Source organism: Puntigrus tetrazona, chromosome 9 (genome assembly GCF_018831695.1).
Source record: "Puntigrus tetrazona isolate hp1 chromosome 9, ASM1883169v1, whole genome shotgun sequence".
Lineage (NCBI taxonomy): Eukaryota > Metazoa > Chordata > Actinopteri > Cypriniformes > Cyprinidae > Puntigrus > Puntigrus tetrazona.
Window position 1 is genome coordinate 18,248,353 of NC_056707.1, and position 19,887 is coordinate 18,268,239.

The 19,887-nt window shown below is 38.1% G+C and overlaps 1 protein-coding gene across 1 annotated transcript in view; it reads right to left on the bottom strand.

The window, feature by feature from the left end:
* Positions 1-2,883: 2,883 nt before the first annotated feature.
* Positions 2,884-19,887, bottom strand: part of sema5ba (sema domain, seven thrombospondin repeats (type 1 and type 1-like), transmembrane domain (TM) and short cytoplasmic domain, (semaphorin) 5Ba) — a 115,032-nt gene continuing 98,028 nt past the window's right edge. The window contains 14 exon segments of the mRNA XM_043248996.1: positions 2,884-4,113; positions 7,611-7,816; positions 8,654-8,698; positions 10,404-10,441; positions 10,443-10,536; positions 13,943-14,121; positions 16,138-16,177; positions 16,180-16,231; positions 16,234-16,280; positions 16,283-16,297; positions 16,300-16,342; positions 17,381-17,592; positions 17,595-17,610; positions 19,003-19,150. Coding sequence (XP_043104931.1) covers positions 3,946-4,113; positions 7,611-7,816; positions 8,654-8,698; positions 10,404-10,441; positions 10,443-10,536; positions 13,943-14,121; positions 16,138-16,177; positions 16,180-16,231; positions 16,234-16,280; positions 16,283-16,297; positions 16,300-16,342; positions 17,381-17,592; positions 17,595-17,610; positions 19,003-19,150 — 1,303 coding nt within the window. The 3' untranslated portion in view covers positions 2,884-3,945.

The window sequence follows — 19,887 nt, forward strand, 5'->3', positions numbered from 1 at the left end:
TGATTGCAGTGCTGTGCAAAGACCAGGCCCTCCTGCTGAAGCGCAGCGGTCTGGCCTTCACCTCCGTCTCGAAGCGTTGCCCTGTTGGACTTGGATGTTTGGCTTTTATGCTGAGGAACAGTAGGTTTATGTATCGTTTACGACAGGAAGATGACATCATTCACTTTGAGCTTGGAAAAAACATCTCAGAACACACATAGTTCAGAATCATTAATTGCTCAGCCTAATGTCATTCCAAACACAAATGCCAAACTTTTTAATGGACAGTTCTTAGAAATGGACATGAATTGGTCACCTGACCAAATTTCAAAAAGCATCATAAAAATGGTTCATACTACTTCTGGAGCCACATAATAACTGTCAACTGAAAATCTTGACATCCCTGGGAACAAAATTAGCAAATGAATTTCGGACTCATGTGTCTTCGAGTCAGATTTTTCAATGAAAAATGATACATTCATAAACCGATCTTAAAGCATTTAACTCTTAATTCTGACACAGTGGCACTGGAGGTGAAGATTTTCATTGAATTCCAGGTTAAAGTTTATTCCTTCTCACAAAATGACTCGGAATATAGCACATGGGTTGAATGGACTACTTAAGACACTTTTCTTTTGAATTTGTGTGATATTTATAATGTGAAATCTTCGGTTCCTAACTTCCTATTCATTTTAACTGCACGGACAGGAGCGACCTATGGTGTAATTAAAATACTTTATCTCCTTTTGTGTTCCAGAGAAGAAAGTCGTGCAGGTTTGAAACCGCATGAGTGTGAATAGATAATGAGAGAATTTTCGTTTTTGAGTGGACTATTCTGTTCACTGAATGGACCAACAGCAATACCATTATTATTGATCATCTAAACACCCATTTAAAAAAACAACAACAGGAACAAAAGAGTCTACCAGTTCCTATTCACTCTCACTCTCTTAAAACTCTATACTGGGTTTAAATATGAGAGAGATTTGCAGTCCAAGACTTCCAGTGAATAAACTCACTGGATAAATCTCGTATAGCAATGCCAACTTCAATATTTATGCCATCAGGTCTTGAGTGAAAAGGGCAAACAGTGTATCATGTCAAAGACCAACATCCATTTTTCTCTCTGAGGAGGGATTGTGTGAAGCGTAAACGTTGTGTGTGTGTTGTCAGCATTTAGGTCCAATTTCGCTCGGCCTGCCAAACAAATCCCTCCACATACAAATGGGAGGTACGATACCCAACCTGACATTGGATTGAAAACATGACAATTTGAAAACGCTTACCTTTCACTCTGCGGGAGACAGCGGGGTGACCTAGATTGATGTAGTGTGGGAGTAGTTGGGAAAGGACGAAATCAGCTCAGGTTAGACCGGGTTGGCATCAAGGTTTATTATCTTTTACAATGTACAATATACAAAAATATAGAGTACCAAAAATTCACAGTGTCTAAAAGGCAGTGATTACAGTCTACATCGCATATCTAACCACCAGGTCAGTTGCATAGAAGGGCACCAAGCCTTGCAGGGATGGAGCACCTCATTGCGTCGTCCGGCTTTATGCGTGTTCAATAGCACAGATACTCCTTTCAAAACCCGACTTACACAGAGCCGCTGCACTTTACCAACATATATTATCTGGGCAGGCACACGGGAGCCAATTTGGAGATTTAGTTTGACCTTTAACTTTGAATATGAGCTTAGAGTTTTGCCTATTCTTGAATTTCTTTTCATGCGTACAGTGGAGTCCAAAAGCCTTTTAAAAAACATTTAATATCTGGTGAAATTGGAAATGATGTTTTCTGATATTAAAAAACCAAAACTTTTCACTCAAATTATGTTCACAATATAATTCTGAAATGGAAAAAAATAAAACCATTTTCTGGACTTTAGATTTGTTTCAATAAAAAGCTTTTTTCAATAATACTCTCAGATTTTTGGACTCCTCTGTTGATTTTTTTTTGTACTGAAAATGCTCAGTATGCAATCATCTTTAATATATAAAAAAAATTCCCATTAAATTATTTGAACAGGATCCAACAGTATCAAAACAACTAAAGACTGTATTTCAGTATGATATTGAAGCAACTTAATTTGTAATTTTGTGAACCTTGTCAAGTGAGTGGCAAAAATCAATTCATATGAATTATGAACAGATGAATAAAAGTACAAACACTAATAGTTTTGTAGGAAACTCTAATGAATAATCGTTGAAGTTATCGATCAGGGTCGGTCCACAAGATGGTCTCTCTCTTGCAGTCAATCTCTGGACACTGACAGGCTCCATCCCCACACAATCCCTACGGTTGGTATATTTACACAGCTGCTGCACATATTATTTTACAACTATAAGGCGTTTAAAAAACAGTGTTAGCTTTACAATATACATGTACATTATACTAACATTTGCGTGGCATAACTTTTTTTTCGCAGTGGGACATCACTTATTTACAACCCATGTACTCATGCTTAGCTGAAAGCATGGCTGGCTTTACGAGCATTCATTAAACGAGCATGATAAAATAGCTTAGTTTAGTTTTCAATGCCCTTTAGAAACCAAGCAATACCATAAATACTATATCCCGATGAGAGTTTCCGTTCCTGAATTGTTTTTATCGATAACTGTTGAGTTGCATCTGGAATGTGAGTGTGATGCCACTGGGAAGCATGTCAACACACGGGCAAAATAAAATCTGAGTTGAGCACATAGTGCTGCACAAGATTCATTTTTTCAGATATTGTTCGATGTGACAATGACAGTGATGCATTGATAATTTCTGTGTAAGTTGACTCTCTGGGCAATTTCATGAATGTATGATGATCATGTAATGGTGTACGCTTCGCTCATATCTCTGATAAATGTGATGGTGGTTAGAATATACCATCTGGAAACGATAATAAAAATAATATATGAAATGTTCAGTATAGCTCCGTCAATGTTTGAACTCACATCTTAAATAAACTCTATTATCCATCTATCCTACAACTGCTGAATAATTCCCTCTTTAAAATAGCCGTATAAAACAAGTGCCAAGCTATCAGTATTTTCTACATTTTTTCATAATAAAATATAGTCCGTCTCAGTTTGAACCCAGTCATATTTAATATGACCACCGGGACTTACAGTAAGAGAGTAGAACATGTTTGCTTCAGATCTAAGCATATTCCATGTTGGTGCAATATTCCTCGATTCCCATGCATTCGCAAGTAAGAAAGGCGTTTCAACTTTTCAGGGAAATAATGACGCATTCTTCTGGCCTTTTAACGTGCTTGAAAATCTATATTTCGCTTCTGATAAGAGTCCGTTCTGAATGGCATCCTATTTTAAGCAGTTCTTTTTTCTGCAGCTTTGTTCCGAACTCATATCTGAAGAGTTCACCCAGGAGATGCATTGATCGTGCAACCCATCCTCTTTTGTCAGAGATTTGCCCCTCAAAAGGTTGGAAGTCAGTGGGACGTCCTTACATTTGCATCCAAAGGTAACACAATTCCACCGTTCTAACCGAACCTAATAATGTCACCATTGATTGCTCTCTTTTGTCTGGTGTCCATCTATTCTTCTTCTGTAGTTTCAAAAAGAACTGCCACAGTGTGGCAGATTGCATTTCCCGTAATGGATATTGTTGGAGTGGTACGGGATGCCAGCGCAATTTTTTCTTCCCACCTTGAGCTTCAGCAAAACCTCTTTCCAGTAACGGGAGTTCTGCAGCGATCAATCAAGACATCAGTATATCAAAGTCAGTGTAGCTACACAATCTTTAAAAAGTGCTGTTTGAATCACTGGACTTTTCCCCCAGTCGGACACCGTAAGGCATGACTTAGGTGACATAGTCCTTGGGGGAGAGATCTTTAGGGAAAATAATCGGCTGGAATGTTGGAAAAAGCACCTTATCAGTGCAGAGTGTATGGGTGGGGAAAGTGGAGGCCTTTAGGAGATGGCAATAAAGCTACGGATGGGACAAATGTCTCAGCTGTGGTTATAGGTTCTGCAAGGAGACGGCGAGGAGTCTGGTCGGTAGTCATATTTGCCCAGTGCTGTGGGGTAGTACGTGGTGGTGTACACGTTCGTCTGCTGAAGTGGTGATGGGAAGTAGTTGGTCCTCTCATCCGGCAGCAAATTGTTCTTATTCAGAGTCTGTGTAGTAAAACAAATAAAGGAGTGTGAGATGAGCTGAGAGGCATACAACTATCCATCATTCTCTGAGATGAAACACTGATCTCAGAGTCAGCAAACCTCTTGTGACCTTGAGAACTAAAAAGAACAGAATATGAGAAGGCTGAAAGCATCTCACACCTTCAAGAAACACTTCAGCTTAACATGTGTAAACTCTTTGTTCCTTGAAGGTACATGGTGTAATATCTGCACCACTGGCATGTTTGAGCAGTTCTGCACCACTAGTATGTTTGAGCAAATATTGTCTTGACTCTTGACCAATGGCATGAGTTTGTAGATTGCAGAGTCTTTTAATGAAGAAGAGACCAAAGCCACATCTAAGGACCAGAATGATATAGACCTTTGAAGGGGGTCTTTTGACTTGAACAACATAGTGACTGCAAAACCACTCTAAAAACTCTAGCAACCACTCTAGCAACAACATAACAACATGCCTAAAAGAACTGAAGAAATAAAATGATGTGCTAAAAATCACCCGGAATACTGATACTAAAACCTCTTAAAAGTGCCCATGAACTACAAGAACATTTTAGCAACCACAAAGCATTCTATAAATCACTGAAGAACACACAAACCGTATACACATCTGTGAAAACCACTGAGTGACATGTCAAAGCCACTTTTTGAGCAACTGTTAAAAAACACCCAGAGCACTTTAGCAACGTTAGAATGCTTTTCAATCAACAAATAAATATTTACAATGTATTTACTGTAGTGTACTGTACACTAACCCTAAGCGATTTATACATTATTATAAAACACTTGTTAGTCAATGGATTTCCTATGTGATGAGACAAGAAAAAAAGAATGCTTGGCAAAGGACGAGTTTGAACCCTTGTTGACCACATTATAAGCTACAACCTTATTCTCTAACATTCGCCAATGCAGATGCTGTTTGAAAATATCCAAACCTGACCACCCTAGGAACATGTTAAAAACACCAGAACACCCTAGCAAAACATTTTCTCAGAACACTCTAGAAACTGTATATCGACGAGTTAAAACCACAGCATCATTTTAAACACCTTTCAGAGCACTGTACAGCAACCCTATTGCCACTATAAGACAAACTCAAAAATCAGGTTATTTTTGTGATTCTGTTTGGTGGTACTAGTGGAGTAGAAATAACACACTGCACCTTTAAATATGTAAGGCACTTCTGAATGGAGTCCACAGCCGATAAGCTGTATAATTTAAAGGTGGTGAACTCGGGGGTCATGGATGAAAGTAACGTGTGTGTGTGTGTGTATGAAATGCAGAGCTCTCGAGAAATATAATTTGTCTAGCTCTAAAAAAGCTGCAGCTCAGTTACTGGGGGAGTGAAGCTATGAAACATACAAGATTGATTTGAGTGACTCACCGTAGCCGAGAACTGCTGTGCAACAATTATAGTTTTCAATACCTGGCAAACAATAGCTGTACAAAGAGGCTGAGATCTCCATTTTCAGTCTGAACAAGACAGATGAAATTGCTTTTTTATCCAAGAGTCAATGAGTGACAAGTGAAGGGAATGTTTGCTGCTATTACGATACCAAATTACATCTTCCTGACTGTGGTATCTTTAGCAGGCTTTCGACAAACCTTTGCCTGAGCGAAATCAGAATATTCATCCTGATTTACAACGTGGCTCTCAATGGATGCTTATTCAAACACCCATCAATCAGAGAGCCTCCGTGTCACATGGTTAATATCGCACAGCCATCTGCGCACCGAAATGCCCTGGGAATGCGTGGACAGAAGACAGAGCGAAGCCTTTTGCAATGGCGCGCTTCCTACATCCACTCATACTGGCCAACTCTCATAATGAGTTTGGAGTGAGTAGTGGTCATGCAGAAGATCGATGGAAAAAGTGGCAAAAGGCTCGCGCAGGTGTCACAGCAAGGACACGAGGTGGAGGGAGAGCGAGCAGAGCCAAACTAATTGGATGAGCTCGACGATCAGTCACAACCAGCTGTGGGAGTCCACTGAGCGGCTGCTGCTTAAACAGCCTAATGGAGCCCATTAATAAAGACAGAGTGTGCCAGGAACCGCATGCAGCCAGAAGAGGCGGCTAAACAAGCGGCCGTGGGGAGAGTGAAAGCAGCGGTGATCTCCAAAGTATCAGTTATCTAGTGATGCTTATTTCAGACAAAACAAACGAGCATGCTCTATGATAGTGTTCGGTTACTTGGCTGCTTGCAACTTTTCCTGATAACTTATCTGTGGGGAAATGCAAAAGTAAATGTCATTTCCTGATGTTGAAATCTATCTTAATATGCAGTGAGTTTATGAAAGGCATTGGTGGCCACGTTCCCATGAAATGCTACGTCTCTGTGGTGCTATCAAAAACATTGATCCGTTTGATTGAGCATCCTGATGAGCCTAACATCTGCGAAAGAGATTTGAATATGGTAAAATGTGCATAACGGAGATGTTAAACACACTTTGAAGCAGCTGAGAAGATTTTGAAAGTTGCCAAAATACATAAATACAAACAGGATTCAGTCCACTGAGAAATGTGGAATTCTAAGGCCACAGATTCCAAGTCGGCATGTATTAGAAACTTATCTTCAGGCTCACATAGAATCTCTGCAGAATTATAATGACCACTACTTCCAAGAGGTCTAAAAATCCTTGTCTTTTGAGTGTTCATAAAAATATATAATATGTATTTCTACATTTGTTTATGCACTTAGCTACAGTATCAATGTGTGTAGGAGTGTGTTACTGTACATTTTACCATCTCAGAATTCTTTGATAAGTAAAGTAGTCCTGTCCTGTCAAACGATTAATCACATCCAAAATAAAAGTTTTTGTTTAGGTAATATATCTATGTACTGTGTATATACACATGTGTGTATAATTAATATTATATATAAATATATTTAATATACAAATATTACATTTTCTCACATGCATGTGCGTGTATTTATATATAGATAATAAATATACACAGTACACAAACATGTATTATGCAAGGAAAACGTTTATTTTGGATACAATTAATCGTTTAATAGTAGTAATAAAAAGTTTAAGAAAACAGCATTTATTAAAAATATTTTGTGACATTGTAATGGCTTCAAAATGTGCATGTAGGATATGCCAATACTGACAAGAAGTAGTCTTGATTCCTCCATCTTTATTTTGGCAACTACATTGCAAACTACTATAATTCATTGTAAATCTGAAGTTTGTACACTATGAAGTAAGGATGGAAATGACATTTTCGTCCGAAAGAGAAAATGGCTGAAAATACATGGTGCGTAATGTGAGTTCCATTGAGGTTCATGCAAATGCTCCAATAAATTTTTTTTACTGCGCAAATTCAACAAGTCAACAGAATCAGAGCCAAGAACTATCCATACCGGCATGAGATTAAGCGCTACTACATGATCAACAAACTACATGCTAAACCCATTTCACCGCATAAATAAGCATTACAATAATTATTTTATTTTTAATATGTTGTCAACACTAACCTTGAACTCCATGGGTGTGTATTTCTCATTCTTTGGTGTGGTGTTGCCCTTGTAGTTGAGGTGGTTGGGAGTGGTGGGATGGATGACGGCAGACTCCTGCGAGGGCTTGTGGAAACGCTGACAGTACACATACACCAGGAAGGACAGCAGACCGGCACCCAGGAAGCACGACACACCTGTAGCTATCAGGTGAAGCAGAGTGAACCCTGGGAAAACAAGAGAAGGCAATATTACCGTAACCATTTGTCTGCAAATAACTGTAATATGTTGGCATTTTCATCTAGACCTTTGACTACATATGCTTTTTCAAATAATGAGACAATATAGTCATCCTTGTCAGTGGATTCGGAGTGTTATGGCACCACTGCATCCCTCATCATTAACGCTACATGTCCGTAGCCATCAACCAGCGGTAGGCAGGTGCTTCAAAGTGTCTGGCTGAATGATGCAGTACCGAGGGACAGTGCTGTGATTAGCTGGTCGTTGTGACGGACCGGGCATCCTGCTGGCCTGACCCGTAATGAGTGCGAAATGTGATTGAGGAGAGCAAACGCCATACCCGCCGTGAACCGCTCTAATTGGACAACGATCACTCAGGAGAGCACCACTGCTGGAGCATGATGGGTAATATGTGCTGCCACCTGGAGAAACACCAAATTGGCACTGCACTGCCAACTCTGAGGGCAGCCGATGCCCAATGTGGCCTGGATCCGCAACCTAAAAAGCACCGCTGTGCCCGATCGTGTATTTTTCATCTGGTGCATGCACTGGAAAGGCAGCACCTCTGCATGGGAGAGCCACAAATGCCGTGGAACACGACGCATGGAAAACTGAAGATCAGCTGTGTGAATTATGAACTTACTCACATAAACCTGCTTAGCGATTCCATTTCTGCCTGAGTTCGGGATGAAAAGGAGCTGACGTGAAACATGACACACAAGCAGCACATTGCTACATGTTTTGACCATTCACGAGGCGTGCATGCATAAGCGCATACTAACATGCGGTGGACACCGTACAAACATAACGGTCAAAGCACTTACCCCCACACTGTTGGTCCTTCTCATAGCTAGATGCCGGGAGAATGGCTGTGTAGAGAAAGAGATGCACAGTTAACGGCTGTTTACACAGGATGAGCTCTTGCAAGGTTCTTGAGCTCTTTCTGAATGTCTTGAACTGAAGCCAAACATCTTTCAAATTGACAAGGCATCTTAAAAACACAACGATTGTGGTTCGAGATGCATCGAACAGTCACAGGCATCCATCTTGAGCAGTAGCTGTCAAGTAGTTTTGCTTTCAAATTGAAATTCGTGTAGTTCAACCAGTAGAGCATGTCGGTAGAAAAGCCAGTGTCATGGGTTTGCTTTCCAGGGACCGTGTGAACATATACCCAGAATGCAATGCGAGTCTCTTTGGATAGAACGGCTGAAATTGTTGAACTGTCAGATGCTTTACTTTAGACAGGAGGAGCTGACTATAAATAATACTAAATTTTTAAGTAAAGTAAAATGGTCAAACATTGAAAACTGTCAATATTCCATGAAATGCATAGACCAAACAATATGCAAAATTATTCATATCTCTGTAAAATTGATATGCAGCCTTGATGTCAACATCAAAAGACATGGAACATCCTTTTAAAAGCTAATAAGCTTATTTTGCTATTGTAACTATGCATGGTTAGTCACATTTTATTTTATTAATGCATTTTGTGCACTTGTCTGTTCCATTACCCAATTTTGGGTTGTGACCAATACTTTTGGGTTGCGATCAACAATCTAACCATAAACTAACGATTTAAAAATGAAGCAGTCTGGTGCAAGAAAAAGTCCTGTGAGCAGGTCATTACACACTCTCTTGTTTTGCCTCCCTTTGCTGAATTAAAGCCAAAATGTCAATCATTCCTCATCTTATCCCACTACACTTTCTCCTTTAAAAAGCAACCTTCCTGGAAGTGGGGTTATTCAAAGAGCTGTAGATCTAAGTCTTCTGTTTTATACCTGAGGGATAAGCAGGAATGTAGTGATAAAATACAGGAAATCACATCAAAGTCTGTCAGTCGGGTCGCATAAAATAGATGAAATTACGCTTCCATTACGCACAACATTGTTCAAATATGTCATAAATTCGAGAACGAAGAGCCAATGTATGTATAAACAGTTGCAAGCTATTTTGCTAAATAAAACTCTAAACATCCATTTAGAGTAAATATTGCTGTTTAGTTGAAGTAATGAGGTGCACTTCGATGGAAATGCCATTTTTCACTGCTGCGATAGAGTCTGAGGTTCTCTATTACCACCCAGAGTCATGCTTTTCAAGCTCTATCTGAAATCTCCACAAAGAGCAGAGATGGGTAATGTGGGGGGATGTTTTGATTGAGATGCACAATTCTCCTTGATCTCCTCACCGTCTAAGACACCTCAGGATTTGGAACCCGTTTCCCAAAATTGAAGAGAAATTGGATGTGAGGCTGCCTTGTGGCATGTAACATTAATATTAATTAGAGTGCCTGATTCACTTGGTATTCGCTCTGATAACTCGTGTTCTCGCAGGCTGGGTGCGTTCAGTTCTTCACTTTGAACACTTCCACTCCACCAGCCAGAGTAATGAATAAGCGCAAGTAAACATATTACATCTAATCTATTAAAAACAACAGCGAGTTTGACAGGGTTTAAAAGTGTATGTTTATTTAATAAGAGTAACACTGCAATTGGGAAAAGCTTTGCTTCATAATGGGATTGTCGGACGCAGTGTGAATATATGTGTGTGTGTTTATATATAGCTCTCTCTCACCTGGGATCTCATTGCAGTCTCGGTGCTGGGAGCTGTTTCACACATGGTGTGGACTGAGCCCCGCACACTCGACTGCGCAGCTGCAGGCCCGAGTCATCACATTTAGACCACACCGACCAGGCCATCCACCCACCTGCACAAAGACACGGGCATAAAAACAGGATTTAAAGAAACAGTTCACCAAAATTGTCAATTCAAAACCTGTGTGACTTTTTTCTAATATATATATATATATATATATATATATATATATATATATATATATATATATATATATATATATATATATATATATATATATATATATATATATATATATATATATATATATATATATATATATATATATATATATATATATATATATTTTTTTTTTTTTTTTTTTTTTTAATATTTAAATTTTCTGAGATACTGAATTTGGGATTTTCATTAGTTATAACATTTCAATATCAGTCTGTGTGTATTGAATGAATATAATATACAAGTTTCAATTTTTGAATGGAATTAGTAAAATAAATACTAATATATATATATATAAGACTTTAAGTAAAAATAGGATACTTTTTTAAGATACTTAACTTAAAATAATTAAGATTAAGATTATTTAATTTTTTTTTTTTGCATCCATACAAAGCACTTTAAAGTAAAGTGTATACTTTCAAATACGTTTTTGGAGAATAAAATATCAAAATTTGGTTGAAATAATGTTACATTGTCATTCAGTGTAACATAACATTTATGGAAAAATTCAAACAACATGCTTATTCTGACTTGTACATATTAAATAAGTAAAAGAATAAGGAAGCATATTAAATTACATTGTGCTTTAAATTTTACTAACAAATCTTACTGACATTAATTGTAAAAATGACTGACAAGATTGTTACACTGAATAATATTTTAGTGGGTAAATTTAGTAAATCTTCAAACTAAATTTCAATTGATTTGTGGGGGAAAAAAACACCAATTTAAAGCAGTATTACACCTATTACTTTTTCTGTCTTTAACTCGTGCATAAATGCTTAATAAAGTGGCCCAAATGACTTGAACTATGTCAAGATTTCCCAAACGTGGATAACATTTTTTTAAATAAAATCAATTGTAATATAGCTTTTGAGCAATTATTAAATCAAAACTATCATTTAAATAATTATATGAAATTATATAATAATATAATTAGTAAATGCTGCTTCTCTTAACTTAATAATTGTATGTGATGTAAGTTGAATGTATATGTGGCAGCACGCAGTGTGTGCTAGGTTCTCTTTGTATACATTTGCATAATTTCCAAACTGTCTGTGGACAGAAGTATACATTATTTCACCAGTAATTCCAAAGTATTAAAGCTTAAGGATATATTAAAGTTTTAAATGTTCGATTATTATACATAATGTGACCATTAACCATTATCAGAGAACCATGAATATGCAAATGTATTGTTAAATTAGAGTATTATCTTTCATGTAATAATTTAAGTCATTATTTCTAGAAATTGCACAAAAAAAAGAAGAATAACAATCACAGGTTTGGAAGAACATAACAGTGAGCAAATGATGAGAACATTTTTCGGGTGAACTCTCCCTTTAAATGGAGCGTCCCAATTTTGGCCATCCTCACAGTTCAGAGGCAATCTAACCGGAGCGCTGCCGACTGAACGGCCCACCCCACACGCATGAAACAAACACCGCCAGACTCACACGAGGAGGCAAAAATAATCACAGTCTGAGGCAACACTTTCACAGCAAGTGTACCAAGAACTTTACTTAGAAGAAACTTTGATTTAAAATGTATTTGTTTGCTGGGAAAATCCAATCTGTAAATAGACACATTCCTTTCATGTTTCAGCTTTTTAAGATGCTTGTCTGGCCCATACGCGGTCTTATAACTCTCCCAGAGCCTAACAAATTTGTCATTCATGAAGGGGGCCAACAGGGGACAAATGTTTGAATCGAGGATCCAAAAGACTTTAAGATCAGTAGCAACTAGTCCCAGTGAATATCGTAGATTTTCAGAAAATGCAGATCCACATTTAACAATGATAAAAGGCAACCTCGATAACTGCTATATCAATCTTCGTTCATTTTCCTTAAGCAAGCAGTATGTCATGTAGAATTTTTTAAAGCAGAATCCTGAATGTAATGGAACCTTATAAGAGACCAATATGGGATATTTGGCATTCTGAGTTTCCATGCACTATTTTTAAAGAAACTTTGATAATTAAACACAAAATCTTTCGTCAAAAGCATGGATTTGAGGTGTTAACCAGATACTCCAAGACAATACAAAAGTAGTAGAGAATTTGTTAAAGCTATAGGGTTTTACGTGATCCAATCTTTAGAAATATTTCTGTTTTGTCTTAAATAGACAGCTGGACGTTTTGAAAAAAGGGGGCATTTTCAAAATGATGGCAGCAGAATGTGACAACAGAGCTTTGAACTGCCACAGTCTGCTTGCGCACAGCACACTTCTATATGCATGCAGCTCACATATGGCACCATCTGTAGCCTGGAGGACCCTAGAAGTCCCTCTCGGAATCTGAAGAATGTGTTACTGGTGATTGAAAGGTCTGAAATCATTCATTCAGTGCAATGATAATCAGTTGGTCATAAACTATCCCATTAAAAAGACCAGCATATGTTGTGCTGTGGATGCTGGTGTGCTCACAAAGCTGAAAATTTTTTATTCTGTCATCATTTATAAACCCACTATCACTGACTTTCTGCAGAACAAAAAATAAAATATTTGACTGTATGGAGACAAATGCAGAGACGTCTTATTTGAGTTCCATACAGTTATACAGTTTACTTTTTATTAATAGTTAGTAAGGTAGTTGTTTAGGCGTTTGGGTAGGATCAGGGATGTAGAATAAGGTCATGTAGAATCACGACATTAATATGTTCTTAATTAAAAATAAATTGCTACTATTCTAGTAATATGCATGCTAATAAGAAACTAATAAGTGTAATCATAAAATAAAGTGTTACCTTATATTTTGTTATTAATTTTTTAATTAAAAGGCAACTGTTTTTTTTACTTGCAATTCAGAGTTATATATTTTGTAGTTCTTTTATCTGAATTTTCTCAGAAAATGCTATATATATATAAACTATTTCTCATAAGATAAAAAAATTGCATGAAAAATGTAATTAACAAAACAAACAGGAAAACGTAATGAAAAAAGAATTCAGAGAAAATTTTATATATTTTAGATATAAGATATAAACTGTGAAGAAAAAGTAAAAAATTTACAAGTTACAAAACCTACCTAAAAAAGCCCCTAAACAAACAAACAAAAAAACATTCACCTTTTATATTTTTATTCCACGGCAGAAATAAGCCTCCATATAAACTGTATGTTTTTAATGGTGATAATAATAGGTGTTGATGGACAGATGACACACTGAAAACCAAATGTATCTTGTGCTACACACAGACAGAGGTGGATCTCAGTTTGGAGAGCCTTGATTTTTTTGTAGCACATTTCACTTTTCACAAGTTTTTTGATCCCATTTGTGGTTCTGAATTGGAACTGATCTTACCATCACAGGTGTGCGTGTTGCAAAGAGCCTCCTCTGTGTGCAAGCCGATGCAGATGTCCCCTCCATTGGCAGGGGTAGGGCTGGTGCATGTGCGCGTTCGTTGATAGTGCCCACCTCCACAGGGCACTGAACACTGCGACCATGATGACCAGCAAGACCAGGCGCCGTTAACTGCACAGACCAAACACGTACAAACAAATACGACATACAAAGACAAACACAAAACAATCAGGCAAGGAGGACACAATCATCCAAGCATCAGATAAGCGGGCGCAAATGCAGCAAACAAGAAAAACGGAGCGGAGGATGCAAACACAATGTACTGAACACAAACATAAAAAGCCATCAATCAAACAGGCAAACACAAAACAATCCAAAAAAAAACGGGCATGACTGGAAATTCCACAAGGCGCACAAGGCAAGCAGACATCTGTTATGGGATGAGATGGTGATCCAGACATTCAAAGTTCAAAGCAGAATGTCGCGCTTGGTGGTTCAAACTGCTTTATTTGACCCACAAAACACTTGAGACTTGTTACAACGAACACCAGCTGTTCACCTCCATTTCACTATTTATCCTGATGGAAAATCCAGTTTAAGGTGGTGATTGATATCTAGCTGGTCCAAGCTGGTCACCACAAACCAGCCTGGTCACCTAAAGCTTTTTGCAGATGAGCTACCAGTTAGAAACCAGCTGTCATGTTCCAAATAACAGCTACTACTATAAACAAGATTTTCCAGCACTGACCAAGATAGAAGCACTGCTGTTACACAGTTTCCTCTCACTTTAACAGGCTCTGCCACCATCCTCTTGACGTCTCATCAGACTGATGGAGGAGAAGGTTAGGGGTGGCTCCTTCTCTCTGCACTAGAAAGCACGGTTTAACTTCTGTGGATTAGCATGTGTGTTCTGGGGCACGACTGAAGTGTGAAGGCAGACCGATTGCAATCACAGTGAGTCCAGCAACCCCACACACTGAGGGAGAAGCCGAGCGCTGGATTGGAGTGCATCTGAGGTCAAAACAATGATTAAAATGGTTGGCTGATGTCAGTTATGTGTTTGAATCCATGTACCCTACCCTTTCCCTTCCATTTTGTCATTTCAATCTATTTCCCTTTCTGCCCGAGTGAAAACAGCATAGCAAATACTAGAGTGCTGTTCATTTGTCACACTCAGAGGAGTTTAAAAGTGGACAATGCATTGGCAAGTAGCTGTCAATACATCTAAAAACACACAAAAAACCATCTGTTTGGAAGTTCCAGGGTGATTGGTCAAATTTGCACTGGGAAAGACCACAGGTGGAGTATTATCACTTTCACAATATTACTTTTTTGTGGCAAAGTGGACTGTTAAACCTGGATGAAAAGCTGGCTTAATTAGCATGCTCAAATTATCTGTTAGCACCATTTAACTTTTCATTAGCATTTCTAAACTGTGTTAGCACTATTAACCGGCATGTTTCCTGCTGAACAGGGATGGTAGTCTTAAACTCTTTGTTAGCATCCCCAAACATGCTATGAATAGCATACCGTAGCGCTTTCAAAACATGGCTCTATTTGTTTGAGCCAAAGATCTATTAAACCTGGAGGAAAATGTAAGCTCTTTTATACATAGTTGTATATTAGCATGCTCAAATGTCTGTTAGCACCAATTAGCTTGCTGTTAGCGTTCTATTTTTATCAATATGTTAGCAAACTGTTTGTTATACTTAAACTTATCCATTAGCATCCCCAAACACGCTATCAATCTCATACTATAGTAACATGCTGAAACACTTTCAAAGCATCTGCAACCAAAGAGAATCTGCCTCTGTTCTACTTTCTGCTTTTTTTTTAAACAATTTAGTTAGATGTCATTTTATTGCATAGCTACTTCACCTTTAAAGTTCTGGTCCCTAACTGGAAATTAATTTTTACATTTTAAATCAGGAAAGATTTATCCTTGAGTTCATGTCTGTTTGGAATTATGGTGAAACCTCTTAATTTGACACACAGCAGGTCCCTCACAAGGCTTCTGGTCTCCATTAGCTAATGAAATCAGTAATACACTTCACACACTCTAATGGGAGCAGAGGCTTTTCCAGCACGATGAGCAACTACCTTGATTATGAGCATGTGTGGGAGTCTATTTATGTGCATATGAAATGTGCATTTGGAGTGTGCTTGCGTTTACATGCGTGTGTGTTACCTGGACAGGCCTGAGGTTACAGTCCTGATATTCTACTGGAGATCCCGGCAGGCAGCAGGGCAGCTTTTGCCCTCTGCGCTGGTGCAGAAGTGCGTTCTGCGAGTCACCGGTAGCCTTTGGCACACTCCTGAGTGCAAGCTGACCACATTTCCATGATGACCAGCCAGGCCTGTCAGGCGTACACCAGGCGTCTTCAGAAGCTCCTCAACGAGCTATAAAACATTTATTGCATGTTACAAGCTTGCAAATGTTTGTCAGCATTTTTCTTTTTATGCATGAATGTTTTCTTAGTCTACTCTCAGAAATAAAGACCCACAAAAGCTGTCACTGGGCAGTACCTTTTCGTTACACTTTTGTACCTTTCAGATTCAAATATGTACAATTTAGGTCCTAATATGTACCTTTAAAGTACCAAGACCCATGACCCTTTGGAAGTATCAAACATGTCACTTTTGAAAAGGTACTGCCACAGCTTTATACCTTTATTTCTGAAATATGTACTGTCACTGTTATGATGTTATATTATCCACCTGAGCTAATATAATTCTGTAAATTAGTTATATTTGAAGTTATTGTTCTTAAGTTTGAATAATCATTTAAGTAATTTTAATTAAAAGCGCACTGCAGGAATAATGCATTTTGTAGGTCAAAACCAGGAGGAGAGAGTGTTTTAATACATCCCGGTTTATCCTTTTAGATTTTTTGAGCGGACTTTTGGCTTAAAAGCACTAAAAATAAGGTTTGTGATTAACAAGATATTTTCACATTATCCTACAAAAAGATACACCTGAAATAAACTTCACATGATATTTTTAAGAATTTACTCTTCTTGAAACAGAACAAGAATAAAAATCGTCATCACTGCAGCATTCTCTGGGTGTGTTATTTTTAAGGGTAGCCTTTTCCTTCACGAATTCAAAGGTTACTAAAAAAACTTTTGAACGTCATGCTATGTTTTACAGTATCTCTGACAAAAAACATTCTGCTCCACAGCAACCTGCTCAAAGTGGAATTAGACCTCCCTTGCCTCTAATGCATTCCATGTGCACCTCAAGTGGTTGACTGACTCTCTCCTGGGTTCAGACAGCAGAGATACAGTTAATCAATGTGGCCGCTCGACATGCGCCAAAGTGGACAGAGCTGAACTGTGACCTGAACTGTCATCGAGCCAGCCAGTTATCGGCTAACTGGAGTCAGATCTGTTCATTTAGGTGTGGGTGGACATTAGAAAAGGATCTATGCTCACTCACAGTCTGTTTATGGGTTACCCGTCCCGTCATTGGGGCAGAGCGTGTCTCCACCTTGCGCTTGCCTGGTTGAAGCTCATGAGAGGTCAGCCAGTTGAGGGCCCGGCAGATGCCTGGCGTGCTCTTTGCTCCTGCCGTGCCTCCCCCTGGAGTTATGTTCACGGGACCAAAGGGGTCCATGGGAGTGTTTGACAGCACCTCCGGACAGGACTCAGATTACATGCCTGGTACTCCTGCAGCGAGGGACGAATGACAAGAGATGACATCATTCATCTGACCAGTCATTTCCTCACGCTGCATGACATTACTTCCTCTTAAGATGCATGTGAAGCTCATTCTTGTGCCATCACTGTGAACAGTTAATAAAATGTAATGTAGCTCTAGTACTAGACACGGGAAGTAATACAGTTCTTTTACGGAGCGTTAATTTGAGTCTAAGTAAGTCGATTAAATTAGAATTATTACTGGCTCTTAAGAGAGTTGGAAGCAAAAGAAATCTATCCGATTTAAATGCAAAGCCAAAGAGCATTTTCAGAAAATTTTATGCCCGTTTTGATTTGTCTTGATCTTTTTGTTTAGAAAGAGAATTCACTGCACTTAAACGCACAAACTGTGATTGGTTGATAACATCAAATAAATCATAAAAATCATTTATTGTATTTAACCTTCCCTGCAGTTCAGTTTACTGTCATGCTAAACCTTTAATTAGTCTGTTTACTCTTTAGACCCAAAATGTATTTTTGTCTTTGTGAATTCATGACAGTTTTTATGCCAGCTACCCTAGCAAAACACACATACTAAAATGTATTTGAAATATATTTATTTAAAGCTAAGTATGCATTTGTATTTATGTACTTATGTACTGCACATTTGAGTATACTAAACTGGGTATACTTATAGCCTGCTAAATTTAAACTAATTTTGTACTCTCATAATTTTTGTAAAGATATACTGAGTTAGAAAAGTGTCTTGCATTTAAAAATAATATTATTCACACAGTCCTCATCAATAGAGACATTAAAGCACAGTTTATTTAATATTAAGAAAATGCAATGTGCAAGTAGTACTCAAACAAAGTTTAATTATCATTTATATCAGCAGGTCTCGAGCTCTACATCAGTTAATATGTTACAGAACTGAACAGAACTTGGCTTGAAATAACAAAATATATTTCTTTGAATACAACGGATAACATCATAATTTAAAAAAGTATTTATGCAAATAGAAACAGAGAAACCGTGAGGCGCGGTTCACACATTTCATCTGAAGTGAATATTTCTCTGAGTAGGTTTATTTTAAGTCTATCTCTTCATAGGCATGTTTATTTCTTTTTCATTTTGAAGGTGATGAATGTAAATAACTACAAGGCCATTGGGTGTCCGTGGTGGAAGATCAGCTTACTGTAAGTGACAGCCCAGAACTGTATAAATCTTTCAAAATGAAACAAAAAGTAAATGTATTAGATTTGTCTAGTCCATCAGTCTCCTGAATTCTCAAATGAGCTCCGCGAGCAGTACACATCACACATATCTTCTGGAGGAGTCACTATTATCAAGCAGTCGAGCAGGAGGCTCAAGGCTAAAGCGCAGGTGTAAGTGTGTGTACTTCAGGTGTGGCGTACCAGCCGCACATCCTGGACAGCTATTTCCATTCTCACAGTTCCTGGAGCGAGAGGCACCTCCTCCACACTCTTGGAGCTGCACTCTGGACCAGGGCGACCATGATGACCAGGAAGATGGGCTGAGGGGCATGACACCTTCATTGCAGAATCTGGTGAGCATAAATGTGTTTGACTGTATCATGAGTTTAAGTCAGGCCTGTCTGAAGCTGATAAAACTCAAGAGAAATACCAGTGGTCATATTATAAGTAAAATTAAGCACGGGTTTGGCAACATTGCATATGGTTATGAGATACTTGTAAACCTGGTATTTGATGTTACTGACGCTCCAACCTACACTCATGCAGGCAGTGCATCACATTTGACAGCTTCAGCAGAGGGGAAGATTTATCGGATTAAAATGTACTTATAGAGTTTTGGATTCATATTAATTTTTATATTTTATACTTTATTTTAATTAAATAATTTGTTGTGTTTTGTAATGTTTTTTTTACACCCAGACGCATGTTTACCTAGCTATCTAAATGGGGACTTTCCAAAGGCATAATACTTTTAGTGTTAATGCATGTGCTTTTGCCTGCACCAACCCTACAATCTCCACACTTACCCCTTACAAAAACTTCTTGCATTTTTACTTTTTTAAAAAAAGTTTATATGCTTAGTTTATATTTAAACCTGTTTTTAAATGAGGACATCCTCTAAAGGGAGGTTTTTGAGATTTTGTCAGGTATACCTCCCTTTTGGGTACACATTTGTCCCCAAAATATGGTTAAGTTAGGTAGGTACACACACACACACATACACACACACACACACACACACACACACACACACACACACACACACAGGTATGTCTGGTCAGCTATCATTATGGGACTTCATAGGTTTTTA